The sequence below is a fragment of the Lutra lutra genome, chromosome 9 (assembly GCF_902655055.1).
Source record: "Lutra lutra chromosome 9, mLutLut1.2, whole genome shotgun sequence".
In the NCBI taxonomy this organism is placed as follows: domain Eukaryota; kingdom Metazoa; phylum Chordata; class Mammalia; order Carnivora; family Mustelidae; genus Lutra; species Lutra lutra.
The window spans coordinates 31,675,192-31,700,987 of NC_062286.1; the positions used below are offsets into that span (position 1 = coordinate 31,675,192).

The 25,796-nt window shown below is 42.0% G+C and overlaps 1 protein-coding gene across 1 annotated transcript in view; it reads right to left on the minus strand.

Annotated features, from left to right (window-relative positions):
* Positions 1-3,719: 3,719 nt before the first annotated feature.
* Positions 3,720-25,796, minus strand: part of DHX57 (DExH-box helicase 57) — a 56,085-nt gene continuing 34,008 nt past the window's right edge. Inside the window, 12 exon segments of the mRNA XM_047744701.1 lie at positions 3,720-4,442; positions 6,138-6,338; positions 9,628-9,762; positions 11,234-11,308; positions 12,186-12,320; positions 14,609-14,692; positions 15,109-15,204; positions 17,449-17,725; positions 18,925-19,125; positions 19,742-19,915; positions 20,702-20,798; positions 25,095-25,211. Coding sequence (XP_047600657.1) covers positions 4,299-4,442; positions 6,138-6,338; positions 9,628-9,762; positions 11,234-11,308; positions 12,186-12,320; positions 14,609-14,692; positions 15,109-15,204; positions 17,449-17,725; positions 18,925-19,125; positions 19,742-19,915; positions 20,702-20,798; positions 25,095-25,211 — 1,736 coding nt within the window. The 3' untranslated portion in view covers positions 3,720-4,298.

Sequence of the window (25,796 nt, forward strand, 5' to 3'; positions counted from 1 at the left end):
GCTCAGTAAGTAAATGAGTCTTTTGGGCTATGTTATCCTGTCTTGAATCACTATAGAAGAAAATCGGCCAGGGATACTCTCCCCTTTATAAAAATAAGCTCATTTGACTTGAAAGGAAAATTACCTCCTTCAGGCCATTTTTAGTAAAACCTAGGTTGGAGGAGGTATCAGTGACTGCATTTTTCTGCATAAGGAATAATAACAAAACCCCTCAGTTTGAAGTGCTTCTGCTGAAAATGTTTATTAAATACATTATTACACCGTATTTAGGAATATTATATTTGTAATGTCAGGGTCATCATCTCAAATACATTGTTGGTATGTATGGGAAGTTGCCTTTTTTAAAAAAAGCATTTATTTACTGAGAGAGAAAGAGCCCATAAGCGGGGGGCACAGGCAGAGGGAGAGAGGGGGAGAGAATCTCAAGCAGACTTTGCTGATCACAGTGCCCAATGTGGGGCTCGATATCACCACACTGAGATCGTGACCAGAGCCAAAATCAAGAATGAGACATGAGGGGCGCCTGGGTGGCTCAGTGGGTTGAAGCCTCTGCCTTCGGCTCAGGTCATGATCCTGGGGTCCTGGGATCGAGCCCCGCATTGGGCTCTCTGCTTAGCGGGGAGCCTGCTTCCTCCTCTTTCTCTGCCTGCCTCTCTGCCTACTTGTGTTCTCTCTCTGTCAAATAAATAAATAAAATCTTAAAAAAAAAAAAAAAAAGAATGAGACATGAGCCCCCAGCTGTCCCTGGGAAGCTGCTTTTTCAAACCAACCCCTCATACTGTCTTTTGTTGCAATTTGTTTCTTTCCTAAAAAGTTGAAATACAGATGGAGAAATCCAGTAAATGGATTCTTTTTTTTTTTTTTTTAATTTATTTGACAGAAATCACAAGTAGGCAATGAGTCAGGCAGAGAGAGAGGGGGAAGGCAGGCTCCCCGCTGAGCAGAGAGCCCGATGCGGGGCTCGATCCCAGGACCCCGAGATCACGACCCGAGCCGAAAGCAGAGGCTTTAACCCACTGAGCCACCCAGGCGCCCCCAGTAAATGGATTCTAAGCCATCCTCCTCCTAGCTCTCTCCTGGCTTGTTTACTCAATTCACTGGGTTGGAACTGACTCAGGAGTAAATGTGGGGATGGCCCCTGTTGGGCTAAGATGGGGCAGAGGCTGAACTGTCTGTGGGAACAAGTTTGTGTTTGGGCTGCTGTCCTGTATCTTTATGAAATATCGATGGCCCTTACTCCTGGTGGCTCATATCAGGCGAGTGATTTCCAGCACAACTCTTTCTTTGCTCTTTGACAAAGCAAATCATTAAGACATCTAAGATTTGAAAGCACCTTAAGGATTAGTGATTGGCTATAAATCTTACTGAAGACCAATCTCTTTGATATATGGTTTTGGGGGTATTAACTTTGAAATGGTAAGAAAAAAGTCTCTCCTGTTAATGCCTCATTGTGATTAATAGTTTACACAGTCATTATATAGCTTTACACGTGTGAGACTTAAAAAGAATGGAAGAAGCCTGCCACTCTGGAACAGTCTGAAACGATTGCTGGGACAATACACCGTGTTAGCTGTTTCTACATTGTTTCCACCTGAGGCACTGTACTGTGGGTACTCAAGTATTGACAGAGTTTCATGATCAAGATTTAACTTCTGAAAACAATAGATCACCCTGTATTTATTAACTGGCTAAAAATTTCAAGCAAACTTTCCCCCTGCATTTGGGAGAAAATAAGCCCTAGGCATTCTGCTTAATTCTAGCATGACTTAGGAGGAAAGAGCCAACATGTGCCTAGGCTTGTTTAAGCATAATGGCAGTGTGAGCATAATTATCATGCTCCCAGGGATCCTCATTTATGTGGCAACTAGGTGATACCCACAAGACACCCTCTAAGTGTGATGCCTGAGCGCCCCAGCTCAGCCCAGCAATTGAGAAACACAAGAGTGCAGTTCTCAAAAAGCCAGCCTGGGCCACATCTGAAAACCACACCCCACCCTCGGTCCCAATTTGCTTACATTTGCTACATTTTAATTTTACAAAGTACTTTCACAAAGTCTTATTTTATGATAACCTCTTAAGGACATATTCCAACCACTGCCTAGAAAGGAAAAAGAACATTTACCATATGCATACAGATCCACAGGCTGTGCACTTTGGTGTATTAGTTAAACTGCCCGAATAATAGAATGGGAGGATAAAGACCAAAGTTCATTACTTGTCAGGGAGTCTGAATTGTAATATTCAGATACGGAACTCAAGGAGGAAGAAGACAAAACTAGTGCTTTGCCAACCTATGACCACCTCTGCAAGAATGTTTACCTATTCTCATTTCCTGAGAACTCCCCATAGACCCAGATTACAAAACCCCAATGCAGACTAATTTTGTAGCAAGTACTTTACCAATATTGTTCCCTAGCTAGATTCCAGTAAAACAAATACTGCAGACATTTACAACATTTACAGAATTCTCCATAAAATGAACATTAAGTGCTGACCATCTTGCTGGGGTTTAGAAATCCGATTTCACCGTGAAATGCCATACTGCATTCTGACCTTCAATTGTGAAGAAGTCATCCTGTTTCATTGACTTCATAATTTTACTGCTGGGGCTTAAGAAGTTTGGTTTTGGCAGGGAGGATTTTCTTACTCAGTGTCTTCAGTCAAGGTTTCCTGATCTCTTCCACATTCTGGCACGTCTGTGAAATGAGTTGTGCATTTGTGTGTGGCTACAAGTAACCAGCCCAAGGATAGCTTCCCCGAGGGGAATTATTTCTCAGCGCTCAGGATGGAAAGTTGTGCAGTTTCCTCCCCGCTGTATGCTCTGCTGCAAACCCGCGTGGAAAGCTGCAGGTCTGCTTGGGCAGATGTCTCTGGGGGCGGGGGGCAGCCAGCATCAGCTCCACTGTAGCACCGAGAGTCAGAACTGGTTCCAAAAGATGTTTTAGAGGGTTAGTGTGGTCGTCTTCATTTCTCCTGAGCAGTTCTGTGATGTGAGCCTGGTTTCCGTTGCAAGTCAGAATTTGAATACTGCAGGTGCTATGCATATGCGTGTTTTTGAATTTAAAGTGATGACGTGAATTAATGCCTTTTAAACAATACTACTTAGAGTCTAAGCTCTTCGAGCGCGCCAAGGCTTAATTAAACACGCTGGGCAGTGACCATTTCAGACAGCCTAGAAGGTTTCCTAAAAATTTAACTGAAATAATACTGTGAAAAGGGAACACCCTTCACTGTGGTGGTTCTGCTGATTAGTCTGAATTCCATCTATAGTATAAAACCTGCAGTGACTACCCGAGCGCCACACAAACGTAAGAATATTTTTTCTACTCAGCTCTCTGCGATGCTTCCTGGCCACACGGGTAAATACCTAAAGAAAATATCAATGTACTGATAGTTTTTCAAAATGCTAGCTCCCCATTCACCTAAGGGGTGGTTGAAAATAAGCAGCCTCCTGGAAGATACTTTTATGGCTGAAAATCTGACACTGGCATGGCAACCTTTTCTACCTCGACTGTGCCAAGTCTGCTCTGAGAAGACCGTCAAAATTCCTCGCTGGGTAATGTGCAATGTGGCCATTAGATCTGGGTGCTCCTAAGAAAGAGCAGAGATTCCTAAATGGAAATCTGAAAACAGAACAAAGACACCTAGACTCTTCTGCTTCTAAGAAGAAGAACGGTAAGGATAAAACCAGCTTGCACTTTAAAAACAAATAAGAGCTCTTCAGGTTTTTTAGGCTGACCTTTAATGAGTAAAATAAAAATCTCTCACAGATCAAGTTTAAGTTTACTTCGTAGCTAATAGCCTAACATGAAATTTTAATTTTTCTTGCTTACATGATTTTTTGTCCTTCTCTATTCTAATTTCTTTCAGATGAGCTTTTACGATAGAAAAAAAATTCAGTATTTCTCCTCATGCTCCTATCTCACCCCAGTAAAAAAGGAGAAAAAAAATACATAGATTAAAACCAAATCGTATTAAACATTCGCTTTTGTATGATGAGGTGAATTTCACTCATTTCGGGATAGTCACAGAGAAAAAGAGAGGCAAGCCGGTTTCTTCGACTGCCTCCCACGGACACTCCAAATTGTGCTGGGAGTGTCCTTGTTCTGTCAGAAATACTCAGTCTGGGAACCTTCCCTGAAGGTGTGCGGTGCCTCAGGGCCTGCGCGGTGCCTGCCCTGGGCTCCTTCACCGGGGCAGCCCTGAGCGCGGAGCCTGCCTGGGGGGAGAGGTGCTGCTGCTACTTCCCAGGTGAGCAAGAAGCAGCGGAATAGCAAGCACTCTCCTGAGACTGGTCTTTATTGTGTGGTGACAAGTTTCACAATCATGCTGATGATCCGGGATCCTCGAGGACATGTACACAGATCTATGCTTGGGTTTTTTATCTTATCCTGGAGGAGCTGGTCAAGTTCACAACGGAGTTCCTTTACTAATTCGGCCACCTAAAATGAAAGTTGCAATGTGAGCAGTGATTGGGGCACCAGGGGAGGAAAGGTTAGTAAAGGTAAGGTCCCACTGATGATTATCATTATCTAGATTTCCGGTAGTAATTTTAACTCCATGCGGGGGTGGGGAGGAGAAACTAAACACATTTTTATTCTAAAGGGCTTCTAAAATTTCTTGATGCAACTATAAGAACATTCACTCAATGTCAGCTCTGCAATATAATAAATGAAAACTATTATAAAAAGGCTCCTCTAGCACATCTCATTTAAAGAAAAGATTAAATCTGGAAGAATGGCTTCTATGTAGTGTTCTGCAAATTAAAGCCTGGTCAACTTTTACAATTTGCTTCAAGAGGAGAAGCAGGAAAATGGAGAATTTAAAATGCTAGACATTAAACCAAAAAATCTATAGCTTTGGGATACATTTGATGCTTTCATGGTAAGAAATAGCTCCACATTTTTTATGGCGTTTTCTTATGCTTCTGTGTGGTGGGCACGGAGAGGTCTTCCCAACATGGTTTGCTGCTCCCCGATCATGTGGCAACCGTGCAGTTTGCACCCCAACCTAACTCCAACAGGCTGACGCCATGAGCTTTGCCAGAGTGAGTCACTCAGATCATCTGGGCCTTAGAGTTTATGACATTCCTTTGGCTAGAGAAATTGATTTAGGAGAGGAAGTTTCTTGTCTCCACTCCTGCAGTTTGCTGCTGCACAGATGTGAGGCCTGGAGCTATGGCAGTCACACTGCTACCATGAGGTCAGCCAGGCTTTTGTTATACTTGAGCTGCTGAATTAAACCAACCATGCCTGGCCTTCTAGAACTTTTCCATGCAAGATGGCAGATACCTGTCACATGTGGCTAATCTAATGGCAAGTTTGAACAGATGTGCTGTGAGTGTAAAGTACACCCAGATTTTAAAGATTTAGTATAAAAACCCAGTATAAAATATCTCAATAAATTCTTATACTGATTACATGTTGAAATTAAAACTTTTTAGCTGTATTACATTAAATAAAATTAAGATTAGTTTCACCTATTTTTTACATGTGGCTACTAGAAAAACAAATTATATATATGGCTCGCATATTTTTATTGGACTATGCTGCTTTAGAATTTACAGTTAAATGTGCCAATAAATTCACATGAATGTTTGAGTTGGCGTTTCTGCTTCTTGCTACCTTTCTACCAGATGCAAATGTTAAAATGAATTTTTATTTCCTAAACATATATTCCTCCTTAAATGTTTCTGCAGAGATTCCAACAGTGAATATGTGAGACCTGAGAATAAAAGAATTCAGACCCGTTACTTTTATTTTTTCCTTAATGGTAGTGGTAGAATCAGGGTGATTTTGTTTATTTTTGCTCATCTACATTTTCTGGTTTTTCTTTGGTGAACATGTGTTATTTGTACAACAATTAGGAAGGTCCAATAACTCACTCACTCACTCACTGTCCCAAACCCTTCACACCACCCCGAACTGGGCTCCCCTCCCCATGCACTTCCCAGTCTCTCACTGAGCCTCTAGCTCCGGCCTCTGTCTAGCCTCAGTCGCTCTCCATGACCCACCGCCCCTCTCATCGTTCACTCTTCCTAAGCTCTGTCGTCCTCGGCCCCTGAAGGAATGCCCTCTACTTCACAGCACAAAACCCCTCAGGGCCCACGCCTCACAGACAGGCCCACTAGCCCTTACCTGATGCGAAGCAGCTGCAAAACGGATCCAACCGTCATCCAAGGACACAATAAACTCCCCTCTCTGAAGCTGCACGCTCACTTGGCCTCCCCCGAACAGGACCAGTGGGTACACGGACACCACACTGCAGTCTCGAATGAACACCCGACTAGTTTTGATCTTTTCATGGTACACCAGGTAGGGGCTGTCAAAGTGTCTGACCTGGAACAGAAAGCCTCAGGTGATGACACTGTCAGCCGGAGGGGAACTCCCCCCTTCCACAGACTGAAGCACCACCTGTCCGTGAACGACGCCGCTAGTTCTCTCCAGCCGGTACCTGTCCCCTAAGGCCAGGCTTCCACGTGCGACTGCCTTCCTGGCGTCTCACCCTGGATACCTAAGAAGTACCACGTTCAAAAGGAATTCTTGATGTTCCCCTCCTTACAGTATTCCCCTCCCGCTCAGGACATGACTGTCCCATTCACCTCGACGCTCACGTCCCGAATTGGAGGCCATCCTCAACTGTTCTTTCCCCTCACTCCACCGAAATTATCATGAGGTCCTGTCGGTTCTATTTCCTAAAACATAAGGAACTGACCACCTCAGCTCGGAGCCTTACCGACTCCCCAGGCCACCTCTGTGGCTTCCTTCGTGCTCGCCAGCCTTCTGCTTTCCCTCTTCAGTCTCTTTCCCACCCAGCAGCCACCGTGATCCCTTAAAAAGGTATGCTCAAAACCCGCCGGGGACTAAGAAGAAAACCTCAGATCCTTACCACGGCCTGTACCATGGCCCTGTACCTGGCCCTGCCTGCTTGTCCCAGCACAGCTGCTCTTCTGGCTCCTCATGTCCCACTCTGCCTGTCCTGGCCGTTGGCCTGCGTCCCCCGCCCCCGCCAGCACACCAGTGTGCCTCCCACTTCATTTCCTCTGCTGGAATGTTCTCTCCTTAGATATCTCCATGGCTCGGCCTTCACTGCATTTAGGATCTGCTCAGTTGTTTTCTCCTCGGAGAGCTCTTCCCTGACCACTCAGCAAAATGGCCCCTCTCCTGTCACTCTCAAACTCTTATTCTGTTTTATTTCTTTTAGTAGCATTTGTCACTGACTTGAGACGATCTGTTTACTTGTTTCTTGCCTGTCTTCCTCAGCAGAACAGAAGCTCCCTGAGGATAGAGCCCTTGTCTGTCTAGTTCATCCACTGTCTTCCACAGCCTGCCACAGTGCTTGGCACAGAGGAGTCGCTAGTAGACACTGAACAGATGCATGAATAGTTTGGATTCATGGCATGAATGCCATGGTAACCTTGGAAGAGGAGTGGAGCTAACTCAGACCTCTAGCTCCTAAGTACATGTGCGGCTGAGAGACCAGATGACCTCCCAGACCTCAAATTCTTCTGGGCTTTAAGGAGACCCTTTTCATGCTTTGCAGACATGTTACTCAGTAGTTGCAGGGGGCTGACCAGTCCTAACACTTCAAATTCTCTTCCTCCGTCCTCCTATCCTCTTTTGTTCCATCTCCCCTCAAAGTTTTATTGAGCATCTGCTTTGGTTAGGCACCACGCTAGACATCGAGAATATAAAAATGCAGACATACAATTCCTGTCTTTAGCAATTTCACAATTCCACGAAGGAAATGTACCATAAACCATAAAATAATGCGATAAACACAACAGTGGATAAAATGCACGCTGCACGATGGCAGAACTGGAAGTAAAAAGCAACTTTGAGGGAGAGCTTCCTCATGGAAGCTCAAAGGCTAGGAGCCTGCTGAGAATGAGAATGTCATTCCAGATCCTGAGGAAGTGTGTCCAACGTCATGGCACACAGAAGGACTGAGGGAGGAGCGGTGGGGGATATGGTACAGGAGGGGCAGGCACGCAGGGTCCCAGGAGCATTTGCAGGAGATTCCACACAGGAAGAGTTCTAAGCCAGGGAATGGCATGACTGAATGTGTGTTTTGCAAAGTTAATTTTGGCAGCAGGACCCAGAGAAAGGACTAAAAGTCAGATCGTGATAGCACTTTAGGCAGGAGACAGATGTTCGGGTTTGAACTGAGGAAGGGACGGTGGGAAGAAAAGGAGTAGGCCCATCCAAGAGTGTCGGAAGGTGCAACTGCTGGGACCTGCGGTCCAAATGGACTGGAGTAAGGAGAAGAGTGGCAGGGACCCTGTGACCGCAGGGCTCTGACTGGGATGGTGCCATTCACCGAGACAGGGAAGAAAAGAAGAGAAGAGGGAAGAGGAAGATAATGAGTCTGAGGTGACTGGCAGGCATCCGGCTGATGAGCTCCAGCAGGAGCGCTCAGAAGCAGCCCAGGCCCTGAGACAGGGATCTGGGGCTCTGTGACAGCATGGAGGTAGCAATCAGAATCACAATGCCCTGAAGGTTCGGGAAGAGTAAACTGGAACATATGGAGAAAAGGAGGCCTACGGACAGAACCACAATTTCGGAGCAAAGGAAGAGGAACTAGTCAAAGAAGTGTCGGGGATGATCAGAGAGAGAGAGAGAGATAAAGAAGAAAGTGGCATTTCAGGAGCAAAACCATATCAAAGATAGTTTCATGGGTGCCTGGGTGGCTCAGTTGTTAGGCGTCTGCCTTCAGCTCGGGTCACGATCCCAGGGTCCTGGGATCGAGCCCCACATTGGGCTCCCTGCTCAGCAGGAAGCCTGCTTCTCCCTCTCCCACTCTCCCTGCTTGTGTTCCCTCTCTCACTGTGTCTCTCTCTGTCAAATAAATAAATAAATAATCTTAAAAAAAAAAAAGATGGTTTCAGGACAGGAGGTTAGTGCTGTCTAATACTATGCAAGAGTCAAGTTTGATGAGGACCAGGGGGAGAGAATGTGTTCTCTGGGTTTGACAACTAGGAGGCCATGTGTAACCTGTGGTGAGTTGAGCAGAGCAGTGGGAGTGCAGCCCCGCAGCGGCAGCAGCAGGAGAAGAAGCACCTAGGAGGCGCCATCGGCAAGTTCAGGCCGTTCCCTTTTAAGACACACATTTAGTGATGCAGTTACAGCCTGACTTCTTAAGAAATGACCGCTGGGGCGCCTGGGTGGCTCAGTGGGTTGAGCCGCTGCCTTCGGCTCAGGTCATGATCTCAGGGTCCTGGGATCAAGGCCCGCATCGGGGAGCCTGCTTCCCTCTCTCTCTCTCTCTCTCTCTCTCTCTGCCTGCCTCTCTGTCTACTTGTGATCTCTCTCTGTCAAATAAATAAATAAAATCTTTAAAAAAAAAAAAAAAAAAAAAAAAAGAAATGACCGCTGTAGAGAAACAATTATACATCTGAAAGCAGGTTTGAGCATTTTCTCAGTATCCAGTAGAATTTTCTTAACATGGAAATAGTCTTTCCCCAGACAGTCCAATTTCTAGTCTATTCATGCTTATTCAACCTTCCCCAAGTCAGTGGCGCTGCTGGGACAGAGAATGATGGAAGGAGGTTGGGCTGACTTGAAGGGACTGTGCTGCTCTCCGTAAGGCCTGCCATATGTAAATGCAGGTGTACCCCACCATTCCGACCTGATAGTTCACTGACGAAGGGTGGATGTGCACGTAGCCATCGTTCTTGGTGACAAACTTCAACTCATCTGATTTGGGTTGCATTCTGACAGCTCCGGTACTGGTCTTCTGAAATTTCCCTTCTGGGCTTTTCACCTAAACAACAGGTATTTTTGGTGGGGGTGGGGGGGGATAATTATACACACACACACACACACACACATTTTTTTTCCATGCAAGTATTAGGAAAGAAGAAGAAAATAATGATATCCTGTAATCACACAATTAAGAAATAATTAGCACTATATTTGATAAACATTTTAGTTTTCAGTCCTAGATTTGTTTATATACAGAAACAGAGAAACTATAAATGTATGACATAAAAATATACACGCATTGAAACTAATGTAGGATCATTTTCTCCAATCTACTTTGTAAACTTAATACATTGAGAACATCTTTCCACATTGTTAAATATTTTCTTAAAACACAATTCTAAATGGCTAACCTAGTTATAAAGATCTAAAATAAATTTAGCTAATAAATTCCCTCTTATTGGTACTTCAGACTGTTTGCAATTATAAACAGAACTAGAATGAACATTTGCTTTGCTGTACCTTTATGCATATCTGCAATTATTTCCTAACAAGTCCTCAGAAATGAAATCTAGAATGGGTGTATCAATTTATACTCCCACTAAGAGTGACAGGGTTCATTGTGGAGGGCTTCTGACAGCACGAGTATTATAATTTTTAAAAACCTGTGTCACATCATAATCACCCAAAGCCCATAATTTACCTTAGGGTTCGCTCTTGGTCGTGTATATTCTATGGGTTTGTGTAAATGTAAATGATGTGCACCTATTACAATGGTATCACACAGAATCTTTTCATTGCCCTAAAAGTTTATGCTCTGCCTGCTTTATTCTTCCCAGTCCTTGGTTTTGCTTTTTTTCCCCTCTATCTCCATACTTTTGTTTCAAATGGTTTTTTAAAATAAAGTTCAAATGGTTTGAAAAGCATGCAAGTACTGAATTTCTGTGCCAGAAATTCATCAGCAGATGTCAACTGAGCATTTAACAAAATGTTAAATGAGAAACAATTTAGCACTCAGACAAACTTTGGTCTTTCTAGGTTTGGCAAGGACTGGATAATTAAAACTTAGGTAAAAGTCCAATAGCACATAGAGGAGGGTATTCCAGAAGGCTGGCCATAGGTGGTCCCACAGCAGAGCCCTGGCTTATTTGATTTTGTTCTCATCTAACTGCAGTCCTGAGCAGAGGCCAGAGGAGAAACTGTAGTAGAACCAAACTTCTGTCTAATATAGAAGGCTAGTTATGCACAGGTTACCCGGCTGTGTGACATTTATGTCCATTTAAATTTTTAGAACATCATAATATGTCAGAAGGATTAAAAAGGCACCTCATTTTATAAAATAAATGTGTTCTTGAACAATGTATCTGAACAGATTTGGGGAACTGAAGGACTGGAAATGTATACAAAGTTTAAAAGGTTCTGTGAGTCTTTGTAGGTGTCTCTTTAACATGGTTAATGTGTATGTTTTAGCTTATGTCCCTTGGCTACAGATCAAACAAGAAGTGGGAGAACCTAGGAAAAATGTTTGTTACCTGCACTACATTTGGATAAAGAGCAGCACACAGCATTGCTGATATCAGCTTGGGGTTCTCAGCATTGGAGTTTGCCTATGAGAGAAAGACAGCATTGATCTTATCAGTAATGTGGCTACCTCTGTTTGTACCCTGGAATTTACCATTATATTTCATTTGATTTCGGTCTTAAAACAAAACTAAAATACCTAGTTTCTATATTTTTGCTAGAAAAATTCCTTCTTTCTAAGTGAAAAGTAAGACTACTGGACCATATTCACATAGGATGTACTCCAAGAAGCCCACAGTAGCTCTGGGTCCCTGCAAAGCAGTTAAAAGCCAGTGTGCCCAAGGCTCAGGCCAAGATGCTCATGATCTGCAGAAAGTACTAACTGCACTGGGAACAGAGCGGCATCCGGTTCTTCTTGAAGAGGCGTTCTTCCTGTGGTCATATAAAAAAAAAACTATCCCCGGTTGGAAAAAGGCTGGTGTGATTTAAGAAGACATTATTGAAACATCTATTTCACCACTTATAGGCTTATCAAGAACCGGTGTGGGGACACCTGGTGGTGCAGTCGGTTAAGCATCCGACTCTTGGTTTCAGCTCAGGTCGCGGTGGGATCGCGCCCTGCATCAGGCTCTGTGCTCAGCTTGACGTCTTCTTCAGTTTCTCTATCCCTCTCCCTCTGCCCCTCCCGCTTCTATGCCCCCGCTCTTTCTTTCTATCAAATAAATAAATAAACCTTAAAAAAAGAAAAAGAACAGGTGTGAAATTAAAAAAAAAAGTAGCAAAAATTAACAGAAAAACCCTCCTGTTTTTAGGAGTGTTACCTGATACTTATTTGTGGAAAGAAAATCAAGAATGGCATCAAGCCCACTGCTCAAGAGGGCTTAAATGAAATATTAAGTGAGTTAATATACTATCTGTGTACTAATTAAAGATGAATAAAAGAACTAACTACACATTCGTTACCTCTTCTCCTGTGGCGTCCAAGATACCATCTCCTCCTTGGGCTCTTTTCTCAATTTCCCTTGCTCTGAGTCCCTCCTTTACAAAGCCTATATCTGATAACAGTTCAGTGAATTGTCGTTTGAGGCTGGCCATTTCCTGAAAGAAGTGGGGAAAAAACAACAACAACACTTTTTTTTTCCCCCTTCAAAAACTCATTCATTGGATTTGGGGTAGGTCTGACTTTTCCGGCAATTCTTAGAACAGCAAAAAAATATAGTTTACTTTGGACCCCCAACTTAAGGTGCTGTGACATTGTCTAGTTTTTCCTACTTACATTTCTGCTCTGGTCCCCTTAGCTTCTCCCTGGAGCCTAGAGTGGTTAGTGTTCTTTATCAATGGATGCAGAACACCCAGTTCAGAACTTACTTTCTATTACCTTGTGATCTCTCTGGCTCACATCTCTTCCTAGGAATAAGGACATTATTATGTGGTTTGGATTTGGATCACATAATACCACTTTGTGTAGCTGAGCACAAGTGTGAAAAAGAAAGGAACAGAACTCTTTCTCTTTTGGCCATACTTCAAATAGAGTATCAGAAGATAGAGAAGGCGGTAAGGACAGTCGAAGGAACTGTGAGCCATGCAATACTCTCCTGTCTCTTGATGACAGCTTAAGTATTTTCTTGAAATGCCTCACTTACACATGGATAACATGGCAAAATATAGCTAGGACTTCTCTATTATGACAAGGTTTTCATTGATAAATCTTACTCTCTTTAGTGAGAAGAGGGAACTCTGATGGACATTTCAGATCACAGCAAAATGTACATACATCCTGAAGAAAATGAATACGTTTCACAGGAAATATAATTTGAAGGAAATATCATTTTACACTTAAATATTAATAACTTGAGGACATATCTGTGACTGCACCTTCCACATAACATACCCTCCAGACCAGGGGTTCTCAAGCCTGGCTGCATACTAGAATCCCTTGGTGCACCCAACAACGGCAATACACAGATGTTCAGGCCCCATTCACAGAGATCCAGATGTAATGCCTGGAGGGGAACTGGGCATTTTTATTCATTTATTTTGTTAAGCCTCCTCAGGTAAATCTAATGTGCAGCCAGGACTGAAAGTTACTGTTTTTGGTGTCCTTAGGACAAAGCTAGAGCCTATGTCCTCTTGCGATGCCTCAGGGTAGTACACCTCAAGGCAGACAAGAACGAAGGTGAAGAGCAGGATTTGAAGTCTTACTTCATTTTAATAACCACATTCATTCACTTCTGCACTTCTTCTATTGATCTTGACTGAGTGACAACTGTGTGCTAAACACTGTTCCGGGCACTCGGGCTACAGTGTCAAAGAATGTGGCAAGATCTCTGCTCTGAGGGAGCTTCTGGGATAGACAGATTAGATAGATAGATAAATAAATAAATGTCAGATAGTGGTAAGCACTAAGGACATTAATTTTGTATTCTACTCCAGGACATCTTTTAATACGAAATCAAAGTCCTTCCCCTTACCCCACCTGAAAATCTCTGAGGAAAACAGATGCTTTGTAAAGATGGGTACCGCCAGTATTCTGGCTTCTTCTACCACTGTGGAAGGCACCTACAACACTGTCACAACAGAGGACAGAGCCCTCTCCACTATGGCCCAGAAGATAAGAAACCTACTTTTTCTGTGCACTCATTATTGACATCTCAGCCTCTGACGGACATAAGGAAAATGAATAAAACCTGGTTCAGTACTCATTCTCTGGTTTTGTGGAGAAAGTAAGGAGTTTGGTGATGGTCACAGACCGCTCTGAGAATATGATGGTCCCTCTTTCCAGAGTAAAGCACATATGTATAAGCATATGATTTTGCATATAATTTCAGGGGTTTAAAGATCCAGATTAAGAATGCTTGGTAGAGGGGTGCCTGGGTGGCTCCGTGGGTTAAAGCCTCTGCCTTCGGCTCAGGTCATGATCCCAGGGTTCTGGGATCGAGCCCCGCATCGGGTTCTCTGCTCAGCAGGGAGCCTGCTTCCTCCTCTCTCTCTGCCTGCTTCTCTGCCTAGTCGTGATCTCTGTCTCTCAAATAAATCAATAAAATCTTAAAAAAAAAAAAGAATGCTTGGTAGAATTCCTAAAAAAACTGACTTCTGGTGAGCAGCAACTGTCACTGTGTCTGTATTCTTCTATCCTCCACATAAGTAAACACAGATTCACTGAAAAGAGGAAAAGTAGGTCAGTTGAAAGGTTCAGTGCAGAAGGCCTCATGTCAGAGGATGTAAAACAGTAGTGTGTTTTATACAACAGCTGATAAAGCCAAGCATATTCCAGAAATGACACTTTCAATGTTGAAGCAGGACAAGGGAGACAAAGTTGCAACACCCTCTGGTGTGCGGCTATAACAGAAAATAAACAAAAACAAACGCGCACAGAAACAACTCACCTGAAGAACTCTTCCAGACAAGAAGTTCTGTCTGCAGTAATTGTAACTTGCACGCATTCCTTCTTTCGTACTTAGCTGCCATCCCTAAATTTGGAAGAAAATAAAAGTGAACTGACTCTTTAGTGCCAATTCTGGTCATACACCTCAGCTATTAAGTTGTGTGTGTGCGTGTGTACACATATACATATATATATATATATATGTATATGTATACATATACGTTATATGTATATGTATACATAAATATAGTTATATGTATATATATCTATATATAACTTAATAGCTGAGATGTATGACCAGAATATATATATTATATATAATTATATATTTTATTTATATATTATGTATATAATTCCTTTATATAAGAAAATATTATATATTTTAATATAATATGCAATATATAATTATATATATATAATAGTTGAGGTATATGACCAGTTGAGGTATATGAGGTATATGAGGTATATATATATATTTTATATATATATACACATATTTACCTTATATGCTCGTAGAAGAGCCAGATAGTCGCTGTTTGCATATGCAAATTCTAGCTTTTTCTGGTTAGCTTCCTCTTTTTTATCCCAGGGAGACACCTAAACGAGGAAAACCAGGTTTGAAGAGCACATTTTACTGTGGCCTTTCTTTCTTTCTTCCTTTCTTTCTTTCTTTTATTCTTGAAGATTTTATTTTTAAATAATCTCTACACCCAATGTGGGGTTTGAAGAACTTACAACTCCAAGATCAAGAGTTGCATGCTATATGGACTGAGCCAGCCAGGCGCCTCATGAATTTTGACAAGAATGCCAAGACCATTCAATGGCGAAAGAATAGTCTTTTCAACAAATGGTACTGGGATGCTTGAATAGTCATATGCAAAAGAATGAGGTTGGATTCTTATCTCTTATCTCATGCCATTTACAAAAATTAACTCAAAATAGACCAAAGGCCATAATGTAAGAGCAAAAACTATAAGACTCCTATGGGGCACCCGGGTGGCTCAGTTGGTTAAGCATCCTATTCTTGATTTCAGCTCAGGTCACAATCTCAGGGTTGTGAGATCGAGCCCCACGTCAGGCTCCACGCTGAGCGTGGAGTCTGCTTAAGATTCTCCCTCTCCCTCTGCTGCTACCCCCTGCTAAAAAATAAGTAAAAATGAAACTATAAGCCTTAGAAAAAAAACATAGGGATAAATGGGATAAATCTTCATAACTTTGGATCTGGCAATGGATTTTTTTTTGAGTGTAGTTGACACACAGTGTTATATTAGTTTTAGGTATACAACATAGCGATTTGACAAGTCAATAATTGATACCTTATGCTATGCTCACCACAAATTGTAGCTACCACCTGTCATCATACAACACTGTTACAATATTGTTGACTATAGTCTTTGTGCTATGCCTTTTACTCCCAAGACTTATTCTGTAACTGGAAGCCTGTATCTTCCATTCCCCTTCAGCTATTTTGGCAATGGAGTCTTTTTTGGTATTTTGTATTTTTTTTTTTTAGTATTCTTAACTATGACAATGGAAGCTCAAGGAACAGAAAACTGGATAAACTGGACTTCATCAAAATTAAACACTTCCATGTTTCAAAGGACATATTAAGAAAGTGAAAAAGGTAACCCACGGAATGGGAGAAAATACATGCAAATCGTATTTCTCTCTGACCTATTTCCAGAATATATAAACAACCCTTACAAATCAGTAATAAAAACATGAATAACCCAATTAAAAAGTGGGCAAAGGATCTGAATAGACATTCCTTGCAAGAAGATATACAAATGGCAAACAGGCAAATGAAAAGATGTTTACTATCATTAGCCATTAGAGAAACACAAGTCGAAACTACAAATTCACACCCCCTAGGAAGATTATAGTTAAAAAAGTCAGATAATAACAAGTGTTGGTGAAGATGGGGAGAAACTGCAACCCTGGCTGGTGGAATGTAATGTGCAGCTACTCTGGGAAAAGAACTGGAAGTTCTTCAGAAAGTTCAAAATAGAGTTACCATTTGATCTAGTAATTTTACTCCTAGGTATGTACCCAAGACCAATAAAAACATTTGTCTACATTAAAAACTTGTACATGAGCGTTTACCAGCAAATGTCCATCCAGTGCGGACAGAAAAACAATACGGGGCACGTCCATTAGAAGGAATATTATTAGGCAAAGAACGAAGTACTGGTTATGCTACAACACAGATGCACCTTAGAAGCATTATGCTAAGTGAAGAATCCAGTCACAAAAGACCATGTATTATTTCGTTAATATGAAACATCTGGAAGAGGTAAATCTATGAAGACAGAAAGCCAACAGGTGGTCGCCCAGGGCTACAGAGGATGAGGGATTAGAGAGGGAAAGGGGAATGACTGCTAAGGGGTTTCTTTATGAGGTAATAAAAATGTTCTAAAACTGACCATGATGAGGACCACATAAACTAAAAACTACTGGAGGTATAACTTAAATGGGCAAATTGTATTTTAAGAAAGCTGTTTTAAAAAAAAGCAGTCCAATGTATTTACTGCCTTTTAAAGTCATGCTGGGGCACTTTTGCTTGCTTGCATTTTCTGATTTTTCTTTAATGCACAAGGTTGGAGCAGATACAATAAAATGCCCATTTAGATTCTTTCAGTAAATTGGATCTTCAGTTCTTAGTCTTCATTTGAGGCATGGATTTCTTTAAGGATCAGACAAAAGTTATAGACATTGTGACCTAAGACTTCTCATCTATCGTCCTCACAAGAAAACGTGTGGGGAGGCTCACATAACCCTGAAGCCCCCATGGTCCCCTTAGAGACCCGTGGACTCCAGTTTAGATGAATGGTGTTTACTTACAAAAGGAGACTTAAAAGCCAAACTGGCAGCAATGGTGAGGGCAGGATCCAGACAGCGGAAGATAGACCCAAACAGCATCAGTTTGCCGATTCTCACATCCACGGGCAGAGAGGCCAAGTGATACCCTAGGGGGGTCAGCTTTTCATCTGGAGTTAATGCTCCTAAGTCTCGTAATCGTATTTTTGAGGCGCGGAGAGAGTCAGTGTGTGGCGGCTCAATGAGCCGAGAGAACACAGACTGGAGATTGTGAGTGCTAAACATCTCTAAAATTTTAATTCTACAAAAAGAAAACAAAATAGTAATTTGTCCATTTTATTTCTGGAGAGATGACACAGAGGAGTAAGCTTCTTTCTTGAACAAAAATAGTTGATAATTTCCCAGACATATGCTTTCATAAGCTGACAATGCTAGTTTAAATACATTTTCTTTGTCTTTTTTTTGCGGGGGGAAAAGTCCAAGGGGGAGGGAGAGAGAGAATCTTAAGCAGACTCTGAGCTGAGCATAGAGCCCGAAGTGGGGCTTGATCTTCCCAACCTGAGATCATGACTTAAGCAAAATCAAGAGTTGGGACACCCAACCGACTGAGCCACCCAGGTGCCCCTGAGCTGTTTTTAAATCATATGTACTATGTGATTATATTTTCCCCTTTTTCATCCTCCCTCATGGGTCATTCAACTTTCAGATTTCTCAAATCCCTTTGCTCCTCTTCATTTGCACCGTTACTACCTTAGTTCAAGACAACTGCTTGCCCAACTTCTTAAGACCTGACTGTGGACACTTCAAAGTGGGGCCTGGGTCTTGTATCTCTAGTGCTTAGCTCAACCCCTGGCAAATGGAAGGCTTTCAAAATATACCTGCTGGATAAAAGGAGAGCTATGACATCTTTGTATAAGTAACTCTTTTTGCTTTGGGTTATTATTTTATGGGCATACTCCCTCAAAGCAGTGCCTGGGTCAGAGGGCCGGGATAGTGTGAGTTCTTACATAATGCCAACCACATTTCAACCACCAAATGTTGCCCAGCTTCAGTAACACTGAGTTTGATCATTCATTTATTAAATCCCATTTTATGGTATTTGTTCTTCTTTGTTCATCGGGTAAATGAGGGTGTTTTTCAAGTTGTTTTTGTGCACTTCGCCCTGATAATGAGGCTGTAGATTTTTTTTTTTTTTTTTTACCTTTGATGATTTAATATTGGTGTTGCCCCTAGCAGAAATTTCTTGATCAGTTAGATTACTTTCCTGAGTTACAAATGTATTCCTAAGCTCTACTTTAGGGCCATTCTTTGCAATGTAAGAGATCTTCATGCGCAGAAAGTTACAGTGAATGGTACAGATAACACTGAAGAGCTCTTCCTTTGCAAATGAGTGAGTTCATCCATGTCCACTCTCAGCAAAATGTTCTAAGAAGAACACACGGGACTTAGGGTGAGAAACGTGGACCTTCCAGAAGCCAGAACATAAAGATCAAGGTGTACCTCAGACACAGCTGCTCCAACGGCACTCTTTGAATCTCTGGAAGCTGCTGCTTTAACAGCTGGTGATTGAAGTGATGGCTGGTGAATAAGTGGAAGCAGACCCCAGAGGCAACACGGCCTGCTCGACCTTTCCTCTGCAGAGCATTGGCTTGAGAGACGAAAGTATCTTCTAGGCTCTCCATTCCTTTGCTGGCATCATATCTACAGAGGAAAAGAAAATGGAAAAATGAACTATTTTATAAAAACATCCTACTGAGCATGGATAGAACAGATGCACCACCTTACTTCCACCGAAAGACACGGGTCCTGTGTGTTCTTGGATATTTTAGTCCGTGGCGGGAGCAGACAGCACAGATTTCAGTGGCATTAGATGTTGGTGAATTACATACAGTTCCTTTCCACAGCCTTTTCTTTTTTTCTTTTTCTTTTTTATATTTATTTGACAAATAAAAACTGTATGTACTTAAGGTACACAATATGATGTTTGGACACATATGGGTATACTGTGAAATGGTTACGACAATCAAACTAATGAACACAGCCATCACCACCTAGATCACCTGTTTTTCATTCAAGCACATGGAAAGCATATGAAAAAAAGTGAGAGGAAAAAGAACTACTTCCAAGGTAAAACCTGAAAATTTCCACATGTGACTCTAAGACTACGGTCCTGGTACAAATCACTCAGATATACCCACAGTTTTCATAAAACATTTTTTCAAATGGCAATCCGTGTAGCTCAAGAGCATCGGTCATTGCCACATCAGCCTCACCGAGACATCTTTAGCCTTCCTCTTACAGTGCCAAAGGAAAATACCTCTTCTCTTTCATTTTCCCGGAATCGATGACATAGACAACATCATCGATGGTTATGGATGTCTCTGCAATGTTGGTGGAAATGATGATCTTGGTTACACCCGCAGGGGGTTTTACGAACACTGCCTGCTGCTCTTCACTGGATAAAGATGAATGAAGTGGGTGTACCACACATCTGAAAGAAAACAGAAGCACATTCAGTGTTCTAGCACACAAGGCTGAAACTGGATTAATGGTGGGTGAATTTCTATTAAAATTAACAATTGGCCTCCGAGTGTCAGCAGCTTCTCTACAACCTGCCCTCAGGGCCCAGCTCCTCTAAATGAGAAGGTTCCTAATGAGCCTTACAAAACGTGTACACAGGACTAGAAACCCTACACCACCTTGGGAAAAACTGGAGTAAACTCAGTAGTATAGTCAAGAGGACTAAATAGTTAATATTGTACGAGTAACGAGCCTAGAGCACACTAACAGTAGAGAATTATTTTTCCTCTGTCTTGAAATCCAGAGAATGAGAGGCAGAGACAGTGACTTATGCTAAGAGACTTCCTCCTTGTGCTTCTAGGGAGTGTTCATCTCTTCAGTACTTGTCCCCTTAGATATGAAAATGCACATCTGGAAAAGAAGCTGTTACAAATTACTTTTTTCTCAAATGGCAGCACTTCTTTGTTGTTACTTACACTGGCTTCTCCCATCCCCTGTATGTGGCAACTGAAATTACATGCAATTTTCCTGAGTCACTACGCTAAGTGAAGAGAAATATTTTTATTTAATGGAATGGGAATGATTGATTCCCCGGAACAAATCGGTTTGCCTCCTTCCAGCTGGCATACACAAACATATGCTTGAGGAGTGACACCAGGGTCTAAAGAGCATGATGGCTATCAGAGACCGTTCTGGTTATTTGTCTTCGCATGTAACTGCAACAGATGCTTAAGGATCTGGAAAGCAATGAACTTACCGATGACTGCGTCTGTTGTTGAAGAGAGAATTAGACTGTAGCTGTTCATACAGCATTTTGATTTCTGCTAGTCCCGGTAAAAATACAAGTATAGCACCTGGGTACATAAAAACAATCAATGTGATAGATACAGAAAAGGGAAAACAAGTATGGACTATAGAGCTATTTTAAATTAAAAAAAATATATAATCTGAGATTTTTCCACTGTCAATTTTCTTTGTAAAGTCCCCAGGGATTTAAATGGATAGAAGTGTTTTTCATACATTTTCTTTCTTTTTTTTTTTTTTAATTTATTTATTTGACAGACAGAGATCACAAGTAGGCAGAGAAGCAGGCAGAGAGAGAGGAGGAAGCAGGTTCCCTGCTGAGCAGAGAGCCCGATGCGGGGCTCGATCCCAGGATCCTGGGATCATGACCTGAGCCGAAGGCAGAGGCTTTAACCCACTGAGCCACCCAGGCGCCCCTTTCATATTTTCTGACTTAATTCCAAAATGAATGGGGTATTATTATCCTTCTACAAGAGGAAAAACTGAAGTGAGGAAAAATGTAATACCTTAAGTCATACAAGAATCACGAGCAAATAAAGCTCTTTAAACATACTTCTTCAGTGCACTGGCTACTGACATTGTTTCTATGGGAAGAGTTATCCTTATAATCTTGCAAGACAGGAAGACTCTTCTATTAGTAAATAAAATCCATAAGCATTTTACTGGAATGAGAAAAAGAAAATATAATTGGCTGGCCACCCTGAAAACCTAAATTCAGATATATGTTGGAGAGGCAGCACAGTAGCTAACCGTGCCATGTTAACATTTATGGGCTTTTAAATTTTACATTAAAGAAAATAAGCAGTGATAACTAATTATAGGATATTTCTGTGCCAAGCGTGGACACTCAGCAAGCCATCTTCTTTTGTGCTTTATCCTGAGAGGAAATCTTCACTAGCCCTTCCCTTAATCCCACAAATATTTATTGGGTGCCTGTGTCAGCTCTGTGCTGGGTTCGATGAAATATAAACCAAAGATCTGCCCACAAGGAACAAAGAGCTATTATTTATCATAGTTATTTTCCTCACTAAGTAAATAAGGAAACTAAATTATTTAAAAAATGGAACCCTGGGGGGCACCTGGGTGGCTCAGTGGGTTAAAGCCTCTGCCTTCGGCTCAGGTCATGATCCCAGGGTCCTGGGATCGAGCCCAGAATTGGGCTCTCTGTTTAGCAGGGAGTCTGCTTCCCTCCACTCTCTGCCTGCCGCTTTGCCTACATGTGATCTCACTGTCAAATAAATAAATAAAACCTTAAAAAAAAAAAAATGGAACCCTGAAAGAGGCAAAAGATACGTTTGAGGGTTAGTTTCAACACTTCCTAGTTTATAAAGCATGTTTACATACACTTTCTCATTTGATTCTCACAACTACCCATTAAGATTATTAGTACCTTCAAAGTGACTCAGTACCTTGGCCAGGCGACAGAGTTAAGAGTGGGGCTTGGACACAAACCTAAGGTTTTGGGCAACAGACCCATGTTCTTTCCATTACACATTCCATGTTCCTCTCTATTAAAATACCACAAAATTTAAGAGTGGTAAAATTGGCTCAGGTCACCAGCCCCACGATAGGCTCTGTGCTCAGCGGGAGTCTGCTTAAGTTTTTCTCTCCCTCTCCCTCTGTCCAACCCCCACCCTCCCCATGCTCTCTCTTTAAAATAAATAATTTTTTTTTTTAGATTTTATTTATTTATTTGAGATGCTCCATGTCACAACCCCGACATCATGATCTGAGCCAAAACTAAGAGTCAGTCACTTAAATGATGGTGTCACCCAGGCAAGCCATAAATAAATTAAACATTAAAAAAAAAAAAGAAAAGGGGGGTGCCTGGGTGGCTCAGTGGGTTGAGCCGCTGCCTTCGGCTCGGGTCATGATCCCAGGTCCTGGGTTCGAGCCCCACATCGGGCTTTCTGCTCAGCAGGGAGCCTGCTTCCTCCTCTCTCTCTGTCTGCCTCTCTGCTTACTTGTGATTTCTATCAAATAAAGAAATAAAATCTTTAAAAAAAAAAGGGTGGTAAAATAATCTATACAGATGGTAAAAATCTTTTTGTCATGTTTTTATGTGCCTCCTGATCGGCTCTGCCCTTACAGCTTGGCCACCTGTATTGGGGAAACCTTTTTTTTTTTTTTTTTTTTTAAATAAAGTAAGCTCTACACCCAACCTGGGGCTTGAACTCACAACCCCAAGATCAAGTCACATGCTCTACTGATTGAGCCAGCCAGGGGCCCCTATATCAGGGATATCTTTAATATTCACAAATCGATCAGAGTCCCTACTCACTACATTTACTCTGCTTTGAATTCAGGTAATCTTCCTTCCTTCCTTCCTTTCTTTTTTTTATTAGAAAAGCGATAGAAGTTTATTAAGTGAAGATACAGAAAAAGTTCTCAAGAGTGAGAGGGGTCCTGATAGGGTTACTACAGGGTTGCCAATGAGGGCCTTTAGGGTTGGTCTCTTACAGAAAGCTAACCAGGGAACTTAAATCATTTTAACATCTCTATTGATCACACCTTCAATGGCTTACTTCCTTTTTAGGGGCTGGTTATTCTTTTGTTGGTCACAGATAGTTATCATAAAGACACCCACCTACATAACCCACACTATATGCCTAAGCCAGGGTGGTCCCCCAATGAATTCGTGTAAATTTCTAACAGTTCTTTTTGTCTGCTATGCCTGATGTTTCTCAACAATCACCTTTTCCTTTGGGATTAACCAAGACATCCAGCCCAGTGACAATGCATTAGCCAACACTGACTACTTGCCAAGAAGTAAAAACAGCGCACTTCAATCCCTTCATGTAGCTCCTATGTGTCTACACAATATATCATGTAATGACTACAGTCTAAGCAGAGGAGGGTGGCCATTCCCACTTCCTCAAAGCACTGTGTAGTGAGCGCATAAAGGAACTTATGATCCGCCAACAATGGCTGTATCTATTCACGCAACGAATATTTACTCTGTACCTAAATATTCCAGGCGCCGTCCTGGGCTCTGAGGAACACAGTGGTGCATGATAAATCCTTATTCTTAAGGAGTCTGCATTCTACTTAAGGAAACTGTCAGTAAGCAGAACTAAAATTCTGGGTATTGTGAAGTGCTATAATGAAAATGAAAATCACTTTTGGGTATCATGACGGTGTAAGGGATGGGGGTGAGAAAACAGATAGGGTGGTCAGAGAAGACTTCCCTAAAGAGAAGATATTTGACAGAAGCTGAGTGATGGGAAGGATTCAGTCATGAGAAGATTTGGGGGATAAAGGACTACAAGTGAGGTTAAGAAGGCCACTGGGATGGGAAGACAGTGAGTAAGGGGAAAGTAGTGATTGCTCTGGGTCATGCAGCAGCAGCAGTAGCAGTGAGCCTAAGAATAATAATGACGATGCATGTTATAATTATAATGTTACCATTCTTAGGGGTAGAATCTACTGGGCATTAACTATATGCCAGGCACTATACTAAGTGCTTTGCATATGGTTTCTTTCTTACTTTTTAAAAAAGATTTTATTTTTAAGTAATCTCTACACCCAACAATGTGGCTCAAACTCACAGTCCTGAGATCAAGAGTCACATGCTCCACTGACTGAGATAGCCAGGCGCCCCCTATATATGGTTTCTTTTAATCCTAAAAACAGCTATATGTCAGAGGAATTATGATTCTCTTCATTTCACAGGCCAGAAAACTGAGGTAGAGCAAGGATAAGGACTTTATCTGAGACTAAACATTTCTGAGTAGTAGAGCTGGAAGTTTATCAGACTCCAAACTCAGTTCTACTACCCCCCACCCGGCCCTGTGACCTCCATGTACAGAGTCTTCATGGACTTCAAACACTCATCACCAGACTCCCATCTAGCCTGGGGCTCAGGGTTTACCATATGGATCACCCAGGCCTTCTTTTCAGCTTTCTTCCTTTTGGACTTTGTATTAGTAACATCTTTTTGTTCAGCAGGAACCCAAAGAGTGCTGAACAAAAAGGAGTGGGTGGAGACACCTGGGTGGCTCAGTTAGTTAAGCCACTGCCTTCGGCTCAGGTCGAGTCCTACATCGGGCTCCTTGCTCAGCAGGGAGCCTGCTTCTCTCTCTGCCTCTTCCTGCCACTCTGCCTGCTTGTGCACTCTTTCTCTCTCTCTGACAAATAAATAAATAAAATCTTTAAAAAAAAAAAAAAAAGGAGTGGGTAAACCTCAAAAAGTAAAAGGTAAAATTCCCCCCTGAAAAGCCTAATAACCAACGTTACGTACAATTGGGGGTGGAAAAGTGAAGGTGGGGGTTGGGGGAGGGCTCCAGGCAGGGAGGCTGCTTTCCCTTTTGGCCGTCTACACACAAAGGAAGACAAGATGAGTTTACCTGGAGGGTAGGAGTGCTTTCCATCTACAATCCACTCTAACAAGGCCTCTATTAATTCAAGATTAACCTTTTCGAAATCCATGATGGACATTGTTTTGATGACTGATTTGCTAACCCCTGAAAGAAAAGTAAAAATCAGCAGGATAATTATACCTTATTAAGGAGAATGTTGCTGTGAACTTGGTGAGTCTCTTGATTTAATGACACAGATGTTGTTCACATTTATGTATGGAAATGAATTGTTTTCTTCCAGTCTCTCAAAAAAATACATGCTGGCTAGGAGCACTTTTTGCTTGAACAATGACTCAAAGAACATGCACCTGACCCTGCCGGAAAGGCCCAGATCGGCCACGTTTTCTTTTAGTCCTTCCCCTCTTTAATCTGTCACACATTTATTGACAATTTAAATCCTAGAAACAAAATTCAAAGTCAAGTACACTTTGGAAAGCCCTTCCAGATTCAACCAAGTCATGAGTCAGATCCAACGGAAGTCCAGGTAACAGTGATACAGGGAAATCGACGGACAAAGACCGCAGCTTTCACAAACACCCTCACCACAGTGACTCTTAACCTTTAGGTTCCTTTGAAAAAAGAACAGAAGTGCTGGATCTTCCTGAAAAATACATGTGATTTTAATGGCTTCACCAACAATCCCTGAAGTCTAGTCATAGACTTTCAGGTTAGGGTCTCCAGTCTCCTCCT